Below are 12,694 nucleotides of genomic sequence, written 5' to 3' on the forward strand. Positions count from 1 at the left end.
AGTTCCAATTCAACTCCTAGCATGGAAACTTCCATATGTCACAGGTGCAGCCCTGAAAAGATGAAAAAAAAATTAAAAACAAAAAGTTATATATTAGGGTTAGGGTTAGGGTTAGGGTTAGGGGTTAGGGTTAGGGTTAGGGATTAGGGTTAGGATTAGGGGTTAGGGTTAGGGTTAGGGGTTAGGGTTAGTTTTGTACTAATGGGCCCTCTGAAAGGGTTTTGGGAAACCCCTGGTGTGCCTGAACAACTGGCCTAGATCTGGCACTTGTTTAGGGGATAGGTAAATGTATCACATCTTCTTCCTAATCCTTAACATTTGTAAAAAAAAGTTATACTCCCCTAAATAACTATCTCATTACCCTGAGATAGCCAAAGACAGAATAAGTACTTCTTTTTTCTATTTATTTTCCAGTTTTCAAGAGAATGAATTGTTTATATAGGTTCTTAGGTGACAATTATTTGTTTTTCATGACTACATTTTCATGAAGGTCAACAAACTTGAAATGCTTTAATTTATCCCATCCTTTGCTTTTCCTTATGTTCAAATTTTTCCATCTGTGACATGGGGTCCTTTTCAAGTCAGCCACTTTTTATTCCTTCAAACATGCCTTTGTAATTTTGCTCCCACTCTTGTAGAAACTTCCTGCCCCAAACTAGAAATTAGCCATTTCTCCAAGGTGCTCTGCTTCCTTTTAGTGGGAAAATATTATGTGAAATCCATAATCTAGTCTTGGTTTCTGGGTTTTTTAAGTGGCCAAAACCTTCCCCCCACCCCCAGTAATGAGTTCATATTTATACTTTCAAGTTTAGAGCTACAGAAGTTTACTCATCTATCTCACAGAAAATTCCTACACAGAAAATGCTGGGTCCCAATAAATCAACACAGTTTTGCATTCACCTGAGCCCACTATACACCACACACTATAGTGTTCACCTGTCCTACCATACATCATATCCCATGAGGCTATCCACACATAATAGTTTTAGAATAACTATAAAAACACTACCATCATGATTATTGAAAACAATTTAAGATCATTTTCTGAGGCTAGAGTACAGCCCCGGGGAATAAGCACATTACTATGTTTTAAAATAGTTTGAAATAGTCCCTGACTTGTGGTATGTCAACACGTGATGAGTGGTTATACACATCGTTGCATTTTGTTCTCAATTTTTAGGAACTGAAACTCATTTGTCTGATTTATAATGTTAAAAAAATGTCCACATGGAGCATAGTAAGGAGATCAGCAAATGCTTTCCCCAAATGTTAATGATAATACTGGACAAAATTTTCAAAACAAAACATTTCAGAATTTTGGAAAATGACCAGTGGCATACCAAAGATTAAGAAGTGCTTATTCAAGAACTACCTGAACCTCAGCAAGAACAACGGGGGCAACTTAAACATGGTATTGTTCCCTTCCTTCCCTTGGCTTGGTGGTGCTGTAGACTGAGGACCAGCAGTCCTGCTGTCAACAGAAGGGTGATTTAGAATTCCATAGAAAGGCCCATGCCCAGGGATGTTATAGGAAACAGTAGCAATTAGTGACAAAAGTCAAAGATCAACATTACAGGTGTCTGAGGCTGCAATACTGAGACAAAGAAGAGACCAACCAAAATTTAACAAATACATCTGAGAAATTAGACAGCCATAGTGGAATCTGATAAGCTCCCACTCATTCCCAGAGATTTTGGAGGTGTATACAAATTAAGGAGAGAACAGAGAGGACCACAGTTAATTACTTCTCCCTAGCCAAATATGACACCTTGCACAAAGAATACATAGAAGCCAGGGCAGATTTGTAAATACCTTGAATAGTAAATGAGTGCTCTGATACATATATCCCCTCCAGAAAGGATGGAAGACTTACTGGTTAAAGTTAAAAGCACAACTGCTGGCTAATCATTGGCTACGAATGGGCTCTGATGACATAGGAGTGACTCCTGGGAGGCCAGGAAAGAAAAAGAAAGAAGGAAGAGGAGAAGGTAAGAAGGAGAGAGTGAGAGGGAGGAGGAGGGGGAGTGAAGAAAGAAAGTGAAAAGATCTATTCTTCAAAAATAAATAAGGCATCAGAGGCTACAAACTTCAGGGCAGTCAAAATTGACAGAATTAGTCCAGGCAGGTAACAAACAAACAAACAAAAAGAAATCTAGATGAAAAAACAATGTCGACTTTATTCAAAGAGCCTCAAACTAGAAATAAACCCAATAATCATCAAAGATTGAATGGATTATATATAGTCTATTCTTACATGGAATTCAATTGAGCAATAAAAAGGAACAGGCTATGATACACTGATGAGAAATATAGATGACTTATACGCTAAGTGGAAAAAAATACCAGTTACAAAGAGTACATACAGTTTGTTCCACTTTAACAAAATTGTATAAAGGACAAATCTAAACTTAACTAACATAAAGCATGCCAGTAGTTGCAGTGATACTTTTTGGTGATGGGTTTAAGTATAAATGGGCATGAGGTGTATTGGGGTATGAAAATGTTCTGTATCTTGATTGTGTCCATGTTTACATAGTTTTATAAATTTGTCAAAATGAATAGAACTGTATACCTAAAATAGATATATTTTATTATATATAAATTATACATACATGAAGTTGATTCAAATTTTTAAAAACGAAACAGGAAAAAAAAATGTGATCAGGAAAAAGGACATGGATAGACTGAAGCAATAAACATTGTAACTTCAAGCAAGTGCATACAATCGTGGTTATTTTCTCCCCCACCAGTTTACAAGCTGAATATGCCTGTTTCATATTCAGCACTTCACAAATATTTCGTAATTAGTGAATGAAACTGAAAGGAGCCAATGTCCAGGTAAGGTTATCTCAGATAGCACCACCCTGTGGGGGATCTGTCTTCCGTAAGCACCCCTTGCCTTGATCCCACCTTCATTCTAAGGACTAGCACTCTTGCTTCTTTTTCTTAATCACTTTTGCTTTCTTTTTCAGTAAAACATCAGCCTCACCACCCTTCACACATGGCCTGCACACCCTTCCTTTCTTCGTGTTTGGAATCAGTTGAAAAGAGTTGACTAAATGTCTTTAGAAAATAAGTGAGGCAAGGGGCAAAGGTGCATTTATCTTTAAGAGTTTAGAGAGAAAATGAGGGACCAAAGGAGTATGGAATTTCTTGGCCAAGTAAAAAACATTTAAACAAGAAGGGAAACACTAATGTTTCAGATACTACAACAACGTCAAGGATGAATGTAATGAGGAAAGACTGTCAACATGACTGTGAATCCAACTGGGATATTGCCGAGACCAGCTCAGCAGGATGGGGCTGAAGAAGGGGTGCTATGGAACTTAGGGAAAAAAAGGTTACCATAAAACAGGACACAGAGACATTTATCTTAAGTAAAGGTGGGAAGCGGGGGTGGGGGGGAACCCCTCAAGGTCTCAAGGACCAAGAGCCCTGCCTCAAGAAACCACACTGCTTTTATTGAGCTCTTGAGGATTACCTCAAGCGAAAAGGGGGTTGTAGGTGCAGGATATAGGTTTTTTTATTATTATTTTAGAAGTCACTTAGCTGGTAAATGGTTAAACTTTTTATTCTAAAAAGAATCATTAGCATTTGAGTTAGCTATCCATGCATAGCATTTCAGAGAATCCTCACTGTGCTTCAGCAAACTGCATGCCTATTTGTGGCAACCCTGTGTGCCTAGGTTTGCACCTTGGTTCTCTTTTCTAATGCATATTCTGTTAATGACCACTCATAAACCACTTGGTCATGAGGTTCCTCTTTCTCTTATTCTTTAGAGGACATATCATGCTTGTGCAAATGGCGTGCCAATCTGCACAGGTCTGGTGCACCTAGACCATTGTATTATGTCCTCATTCAGCTGACCCCACGAATAACCCATGCCCTTAGGTCTTTGTTCTTAAGCTTAAGTCATTTACCATCACCGTGACTGTTTCTCAAGCAGGAAAACAGGACAAAGTAAGGAAGGACAAGATGGAGTTTTCAGCAAAGAGGCTAAGAAAATATTATAAAAACATGTCTTGCAACAGGATATGGTTGATTTGTTTTGGCTTGATTTTCACTGAGCACTTATTACACACAGGAAGGGCACCTTTGTCATGATCATTATCCCAAAGAAACTTAAATGTTAGAAGGAGAGAAAGCCCTAAGTAGTGGCAATTCAGGGTAAGAAGTAATGTAAACATGTAGCAGAGTACAAATGAAGTGGTTTCTAGGTTCAGATCCAAGAGAGACTGCTTCCCACTTATGGATCTAGGAAACCTTCTGGAGGATGTGACACCCCAAATGGGCTTTGAAGTTTGAGTACTACTGAACAAAAAAGAGATTACAAGGAAGGCATTCCCTAGAGAAAAGATGGAATCAGTGCGTGGTCCTAGGCTCCTGGGCTGTTAGGTTCTCATTCCAATGGGAGAATCACAGTAGTGGATCTCATGGGATGTCTTGATATGAACTGTGAAATAAGAAAAATGAGGAGACACTCTGAATAACTTGCAAGGGGTGGTTGAAGACAAGGAAGAGTAGTCAGGAGATGAAAACTAAGAGAAGTAAAAATGGAATATGAAATGAGAAATTGAGAAGAGAGAAAAAATGCAAAGAACTCACCAGCGCTTCTTAAACCACAATGCAAGGGCCATCAGAAGCATCAGGGGCAATGTGATTACCAATGGTGTCAAGTTCATGGAAAGAGGAGGTCCTGCGAATATTGGAAAGACACATAAATGTCACAATAAGCCCACTGTCTATTGTACTCCATTCATTGATTTCCCTGTTTTAACACATGCACTGGGTATGAATCCTATCAATTATCTTATTTAGTTACTCTATGCTCGTACCTGCTCAACAAAGGGCTCCTCATCTCCCCACAAAATCTCTTATATCTGCGTGTACCTCATGTTCCATTCCTACATTTCTGAACTCACCCCTATTAATTCCTTCTTAATATCTCTCTCACCTAGTTCCAGCATCATGAAACTTTCTTTTACCCTACCTTTGAGGCTCAAGGATCACCTTTGCCTTACAGATCAACCTTACCCACCCCAGTAGAGAATGATGTCCTGGTCTCCCAGACTGCTGTGCTTCACTTGGCAAGACAGGTCAGCTGCCTCCTCAGCTGGCACTCCTCCTGGCACTCCAGCCACCCAGCAAGGTGCCTGTTCACTCCACATTCACATCACCCAAATGTGCTTTGGGTAGAAGCCAGAGACATGACAAACCAGCAAAAGCTGGCTGGACCCAATTATAGGGCTACTGGTCAGCCAGGTCTCTGGTCTAACTGCAGAAGGCATAAAAGATATTCAGATGAGGACTCTAATAAAAGATAGCTTACAGAAAAATTATCCACATTAATATTACATGTTATCCTCCTCTAGGAACTTTTTATCTAGCAACCCCCCCTCCCTCTTTAACTCATATTTGTCCTATTTTTGAAACAAATAGTGGAAAGGGGAAAGACTTGTATAGAAAGTCTTATAGGAAGGGGTTGAACTAACCTTGCCTCTGGAAATACATCTTCCCTGCATGAAGGAGACCCAAGAGGAATTGGGGGGAGATTTTTCTGATGTGCTTATGTGCTGTTTCCTTGATGCCTTCACACTGATTGGTTAGATCACAAACTCTCTAGGCCCCACTCTCACCTTCTGGAGATGGCACCCATGACGTGTTTTGGAAACTCAGAAAATCTGATCCTTGATAGGGTGTCTGTAGGAAGCCTTTTGTGGTATCCCTAGAATGTAGTTCACAGCCAGGACTCACCTGTAATTCAAAGGGATCTGGGAAGAGGGAGGAAGGAGAAAGAGATTAACTTTTAAAATGAGAGGACAGAGTTCCCGTCATGGCTTAGTAGTTAATGAATTTGACTAGTATCCATGAGGAAGTGGGTTTGATCCCTGACCTTGCTCAGTGGGTTAAGGATCTGGGCTTGCCGTGAGCTCTGGTGTAGGTCTCAGACAATGCTCAGATCTGACATTGCTGTGGCTGTGGTGTCAGCCAGAAGCTACAGCTCTGATTCGACCCTTAGCCTGGGAAGCTCCATGTGCTGTGTGTACAGCCCTAAAATGACAAAAGACAATAAATAAATAAATAAATAAAATGAGAGGAGATGTTCCTGTTGTGATGCAGCAGAAACAAATCTGACTAGTATCCACAAAGACTTGGGTGTGATCCCTGGCCTTGCTCAGTGGATTAATGATCCAGCATTGCCATAAGCCATGGTGTAGGTCACAGACTTGGCTCAGATTTGCCATTGCTGTCACTGTGGTATAGGTCAGTAGCTGTAGGACTGATTTGACCCCTAGCCTGGACACTTCCATATGCCATGGGTACGGCCTTAAAAAGTTAAAAAAAATAAATAAATAAAAATGAGAGGAACAATATAAGAACCTGGGGATTTATTTTAAAAATGGTTGAATAGAAGTTTTATAAGGACATGAAGGTAAACTAAAGATATGTTCGATGAGGATCAAGGCAAAGAAGAATTGGTAGGATGAGGAAAGGGGCATAAGGGATAACTGCCAAGAACTGAGGGTTTAATGTAAAGAAGTTGGACAGTAATGACAGAAGAGGTACATAGGACAGATTAGGGGAGAGAGAAGAGGGCTCATGTGAGTGAGGTGATAGTACAACATGCAGGTGCATGAAATGAGTCATAAAGGTCATTGAACTATGGGCATAGACCTAAAGAAACTGAATGGAGGAAGGGATCATATTTTCAGGGGATCAAGCACAGAGTGAGACAATTGTGTAACTCTGGGTTTTAGGCTATATAAGGGAAACCACTGGGGAAAGATTTTTAAAAAACAAACAAACAAAAAACACAAGAAGTCCAGAAGAAGAAAGATTGTAAGAAATCTTGAAGAGTCAAATAACCCCTAAGAAATGTAGCAGGAAGATTTTTATGGTGAGATAGAAAAAAAAAAAAAGGAAATAGTTCAGAAAAGTATGAAAATGTTTCCCAAAAGAATATAAGATCCTTCTGAGGAAACCCTTAAATGAATGAATTAAACTTACACCCAAACTGCAATTGACTGGCAAAGTCTTGAATCTCCTGAGTTAATCTAATAAAATAGATACGGAATAGCTGTTGGAAGTCTATCGACTTCTCGTTGCTGAAGTTTTCCTTAGACCAGGTGTGCAGGGAAATTATTGTGCCTAATTCGCTCTCCCAGCTGTGAGTCTGCAACTCATCCAGCCAACCGAAGCCTTAATTCTCTGCCCAGGACTGGTTGGCAAAGGATGAGATCTGGATAAGATAAAATGAGATGTATTCCTGGTCTGCTATGGATAGTAAAAGTCAGGTAGTTTAAGGGCAAATGAAGCAAGCAGAAAAGAGAGAAGTCAGAAAGTGAACCAGTTACTAGAGAGAAAGAAACATTATCATTAGCTTAAAGGTGACATTTTCCTGACCCAGGGCCCCATACTCTACCACCATCTTTAAAAAGAGTAAACTGGATCTGGACTCAGGAATGCTCAAATGGTAAGCACTCTGGTACCCTTAGGATCCAGATCTATCTTGGGAAAGTCTACCCACTCTCCCCATATCCACTTGACTGGGAAGCTGACAGATGTTCTTACCGTCTGTATTATCACCACCTGAGAGAAGAACAGCTAAAAATGCAAGGTGCAGAAACAGCATGTCGTTTGCAGATGTTTCTCTCTTTCTTTCTGGTCTCAACAAACCTGCCCCTCAGACTATCTCTATTCTGACTTCCTTCTTCCTTCCTTCTTCAAGCAATATTCCCACCAACCGCTAACTACAAAAAAAAAAAAAAAAAAAAAAAAAACTGCTGCTTCTCTCAACCTTGGCCTCCTACTCAATCTCTCGTTTCCCCTTTAGCTCTGGCCTAAGGCTATGCTCTCCTGTCTGTATTCTAGCTACTCATCTTCTCACTACCCTCCATCCTGTCTACTGTCTCTGCTCAATTGCAGTGGACAAAGTTATATGTGACACTGAAAGGTTATGTCACCTTTCTTAGAGATGCACCTCATCTCTAAAATGTAAAACAGAAACTACATGGCTTCCCCAGGTCCTGCTTGTTTTGACAGGTCACAATTCTTCCAGTTTCTCCACTAAGTTCTCACTATGCTCCATCATGTTTCCTCTTCTGGGCACTCCAATCTACTCTTCTCTTTTTGAAATCCTCAAAGAATTCTCTTTCTCATGTACCCCCTTCTTCCTCCACTTTTCTCTTTTCTTGATATTCACTGGCTCATTAATAAACTGGAAGATATGCTTTCTCAGATCTTCTGTGATTTCCCCATGCAATTGTATAAACTACTGCTAGTTGTCCAGTACACTTAGAGATGAAATTGCAGCCATCCTAGAGTGTGTGGGACCCTGAAACATGTAAAGTAAAAGCTTTCTTATTGAGTTTAATAGATATATTCACTCATCGAAAAATCACTCAGCACATGTGTGGTATCTCAGCAGGTATGGGAACATACAGAGATTGACAATTTATTCACTCCTGTCAGGGAGTTTTAAACCACAGAAGTAAATAAAGCCAGAATTAAAATTCATTGTGATGATTGTCATTTCAGTGTCTAGAATCCCAGATCCAAGCCTGTTCAGAATAATATTCTCTAGGGGCTATTTTCACTGCCTAACCCCTGGAATCCCCATAATTTGAACTCTTAGCAGAGCAGCATGCTCTTCAACTCTGAAGGCAAAACTTCTTTGCTGTACAACTATGTGGAATCCGGGTAGTCAGGAAATGGAGCTTTTCAAGAGGATGCATACTTGGAGACACATTAAAATCCATGTTGAGGATAAATGTTGTCAATGCATTGTCCAAAAAAGGGCAGTATTTGCTAATATTTGAATTTATTTAGGTATGCAATTTAAAAAGGAGTTGGTGATTTGTCAATGGTCCTAACTGGTTAATGTGTATAAATACATGTACACAAAACCTTTTTAATCCGGGCCATGTGTTCATTATTATGGTATCACTTTAATAGCCTTTAGTAATTACTGAATGCAGGAAGCAGCCACTTACAAGCCCATTTTTAACATTTCTCTTTGAGATGTGTCAATATAATAAGTCTCAAATAATTGAGTGAATTTCCTCTATTATGGACACAGATAGCTGACAATTTCTATGAGCTACAAACTCCTCCAAGAACTGTACACAATTTAAGCTTCACCCTAATCACTCACAAGCACCATATCTCTTCTTTACCAAATAGTCTTGTCAATGGTAAACTCTTAGTTTTTAGGAAGCTATAGCTCATAAAACACTATATTCTCATCACATTTTCCCCATGGGCCTAAAAGAAAAACTCAATTGTCCTACTCTTTTGTAGTTGGATCAGGACCATGTGATTGATTTCTGGTTGATGGAATGTGTTGTGCTGGAGACATAAACCACCTTCCAATCTGACCATGTAAACTCTTGCATTTGATGATCTTGGCATGTGGTGGTAGCCTGGAGGTCCCCTTTCCCAGATGGCAGAGCTATAAGGCAGAGAAGGGCTACCTGGACTATGTGAAGCTTGCCTGAATAGGAAATATACTTTGTTGTGTTTAGCCTCTAAGATTCTCAAGTTTATTTATAACTGCAATACAATCTAGCTATGCTAATTAATATCGTAAAACCCAGTAACTAGCCCTGCTGAATTCAGATACGAATGAGATAAAGAGATAGAGCATTTAATAAATCGATCAAATTGTCAACTTTACTTCTGATAAAACTTTCAGAGAATTTCCCTTAGTGTGTAAACCAAGTAATGTTGCTGGTATTGAACTCCAAATGAAGTGGACTGACTTATTCACTGCTGTAAATTGATTATTTGTGGCTCACACTTCGGTTCATATGCTGAAGCCCTAACTCCCAGGGTGGTTGTACTTGGAGACAGTGCCTCTAAGAAGGTAATTAAGGTTAAATGAGGTCCTAAGAGCAGGACTGTATATGAAGAGACACCAGAGTAGCTCACTCTCCCTCTCTCTCTCTCTCTCTCTCTCTGTGTGTGTGTGTGTGTGTGTGTGTGTGTGTGTATCTCCACATGCACTAAGCAAAGGTCATTTGAATACAAATCAAGAATGTGGCTGTCTGCACGGAAGCCAGGAAGAGAGCCTTCACCAGAAACCAGTCTGTCTTGGACTTCCAGTCTCAAAAACTGTGAGAAAATGTGTCTGTGGTTTAAGCCACCCAGGCTGTGGTATTTTGCTATGCAGCCTGGGCAGACTATACACTCACCTAGTCCAGACAAGGCTGGAAAACCTCTAAGCACTCCCACCTGAGGTCTGTTCCTGGTTGAGTCATGGAGGAGGAGACCAGAACAAACATCCTAAGAGCCGCTTGGCTCCAGAGGCAAAAGTCAGGAAGAAGCTGTGGAGGTCTATCACATAGCCAGTGTCTTTCCCAGACGCACCAATAAAAGTAATTCACTCTGTTTTTATAGGAAAGACTAGGAATGAGAAAAGAAACAAAAATACTGAGGAAAAATTCTCCTTCAGGGGAACTAGATATGTAGGTCACAGCCTCACCCCCTGACACAGCAATACCCACCCAGTCATTTGTCTGAAACCTAAAACTTGCAGTCTTTGCAAACTTACCTCTTCTTTATTCCTCACAGTCACTATGGCATTTCCCTCCATAGTTTGTCAAATCTGCCTCTTCCTCTCTAACCTCACTGTCATTTAGTTCTGCTTTCATCAAGTGTGACTTAGGTCACTGTCACAATTCCTTATCTGTACAATGTGTTCCAAACCCTCTCTGTATTTATCCATCTCCGATTCAGAGGTGCTGCATGAAATGCAAACCTGATTATGTCAAGCTCATGCATAAAATATTTCAATTACTTTCATAACAGGTAATGCAAACCCCTATGTATGTCAGTTTTACACACACAAAAAAAGGCTCATATACATCAATCCCCAAGAAATAAGAGCAGTGGAGTTAGGAAGAGCGGGTTATGTGAGAGAAGAAACTGAAGGACTATTTGTGGCTGTGAACACCTATGAACACAGATCCAAGAATCTGAAATGTGTATGAGATGAAACAGGGAGAGAGGAGGTGTTTATATAGGCTCTCCAGATACACACAATTCCAAAGAATAAACTGCAGTGGGGGGGGGACATCCTCTTATTAGACTGACTGAGGGTTTTGGCTGTCCTGGGGGAGCCCATTGCTTCCCCTCTGTCACCAGCCCCCACCCCCGCCAGGATCGCGGTTCTTGCCCCTTGATGCTCAGCCCACAGACATCCTCAGGCTCTTTGTCTGGGCTCTTACCTGGCCCTCCCCCAAATTAGCCCCAGTGGGTGTCCTCAGCACTCCAGTGTCATGCCCCCACCCCACACAGCATCACACTCTACCCCATCATCCTCTTCTCTGCCAATGGAAAACTTGCCCTCTGCCCACTTCCCTATTCAAGAAACCCCACTGCCTCCCACAACCTCATGCTTTTTACTGGACCTTTCATTTCCCCATTAGCAATTCTCTCCCCTTCCCAGCTCCCAGGAGCATCCTCTGCCTCTGCTCAATGTCTTCCTCCCTCTCACATCTACAGCAGTGGGAAGGGTCCCACCCTGAGATTAGGATGAAGCACTGACCAGAACATAGTCATTACCGCACAGGCACACTGCACACCACCTTGTATAAATTTTATTTATTTTATATTTTTTAATGTTTTATTGATTCAATATCTTGAATAGACATAGGCTTGTTCAATTATTTGTTGGTTCTGATAGATTGTGTTTTCCAAGAAATTGTTCCATTTTATGTTGATTATCAAATTTGTGGGGATAGAGTGGTTTATAACATTCCTTTATTATTCTTTTAATTACTTTGGCTAAAGTTTATTATTTTGTTTATTTATTCACTTATTTATTTTTGCTTTTTAGGGCCCCACCTGGTACATATGGAGGTTCCCTGGCTAGAGGTCAAATCAGAGCTGCAGCTTCCAGTCTACACCACAGCCACAGCAACATGGGAGCTAAGTCGACATCTGCAACCTATACCACAGCTCACAGGAACACCAGATTCTTAACCCACTGAGCAAGGCCAGGGGTCGAACATGCATCCTCTTGGATAATAGTCAGGTTTGTTACTGCTGAGACATAATGGGATCTCCCTGGCTAAATTTTAAAACCTAAAGTATTTTCTTATCACTGGACCTTTAGATTTCTGTGCTTAAATATCTGAATAGCAGGAAAGAGGCTTCTTTGCAGGATAGAAGCCAAGAAATGAACAACAGCAGCAAAAAAATTGCTATGACACATAGATACACGAAATAAACAATAGTGTTAAAAATTAATGCATAGACTAGAATCACAAGATCAGGAAATCTTCAAGAAGCAAATCAATTAAGACATTAAAACTAGAGTGAGGAATGGAAGCTGATACATGGGCTTCCCAAGGCGTTGCCAAGGGTTGGTCCTCAAGGGCTGTGGCTACTGTAGCTAGATGGGTGAGGAAGTAAAATCTTTGAGATCACTCCCCCAAAAAATGCAAGTTGGACATGTGACTTTCTACTACACCCTCAGTGAAACTGGACCAGAAAAAAAAAAAAATCCATTCTACTACAAAGAAAGAAATCTTGTGGTTGCCTTATCCTCCGACTAGAAAAATTTTTAATTATTCTTATAAAAACTTAATCACAGGTTTTCCCTCACATGAATTTGACATTGAAAAATACTCACTTAATTTGGAATGTCGAACCCAAGCACTTAATATTAAAAAGTGATTCCAGTCAGGGA

The 12,694-nt window shown here is 40.3% G+C and overlaps 1 protein-coding gene across 2 annotated transcripts; it reads right to left on the reverse strand.

Annotated features, from left to right (window-relative positions):
- On the reverse strand, positions 2,152 to 8,460 carry LOC106510122 (T-cell surface glycoprotein CD1c-like). Of its 2 annotated transcripts, none has more exons than XM_013996906.2 (4): positions 7,573 to 7,770; positions 5,637 to 5,771; positions 4,606 to 4,696; positions 2,152 to 4,453 (listed from the first exon to the last, which is right to left on the reverse strand). In XM_013996906.2, exons 1-4 carry the CDS (start codon positions 7,631 to 7,633, stop codon positions 4,432 to 4,434), a joined length of 309 nt encoding a protein of 102 aa, XP_013852360.1. In that variant the 5' UTR covers positions 7,634 to 7,770; the 3' UTR covers positions 2,152 to 4,431. The 2 variants fall into 2 exon arrangements, 1 of the variants encoding a protein (XP_013852360.1); XR_002343386.1 differs by having other exon boundaries at positions 2,153 to 4,453; positions 5,039 to 5,771; positions 7,573 to 8,460.

The sequence above is a fragment of the Sus scrofa genome, chromosome 4 (assembly GCF_000003025.6).
Source record: "Sus scrofa isolate TJ Tabasco breed Duroc chromosome 4, Sscrofa11.1, whole genome shotgun sequence".
NCBI lineage: Eukaryota > Metazoa > Chordata > Mammalia > Artiodactyla > Suidae > Sus > Sus scrofa.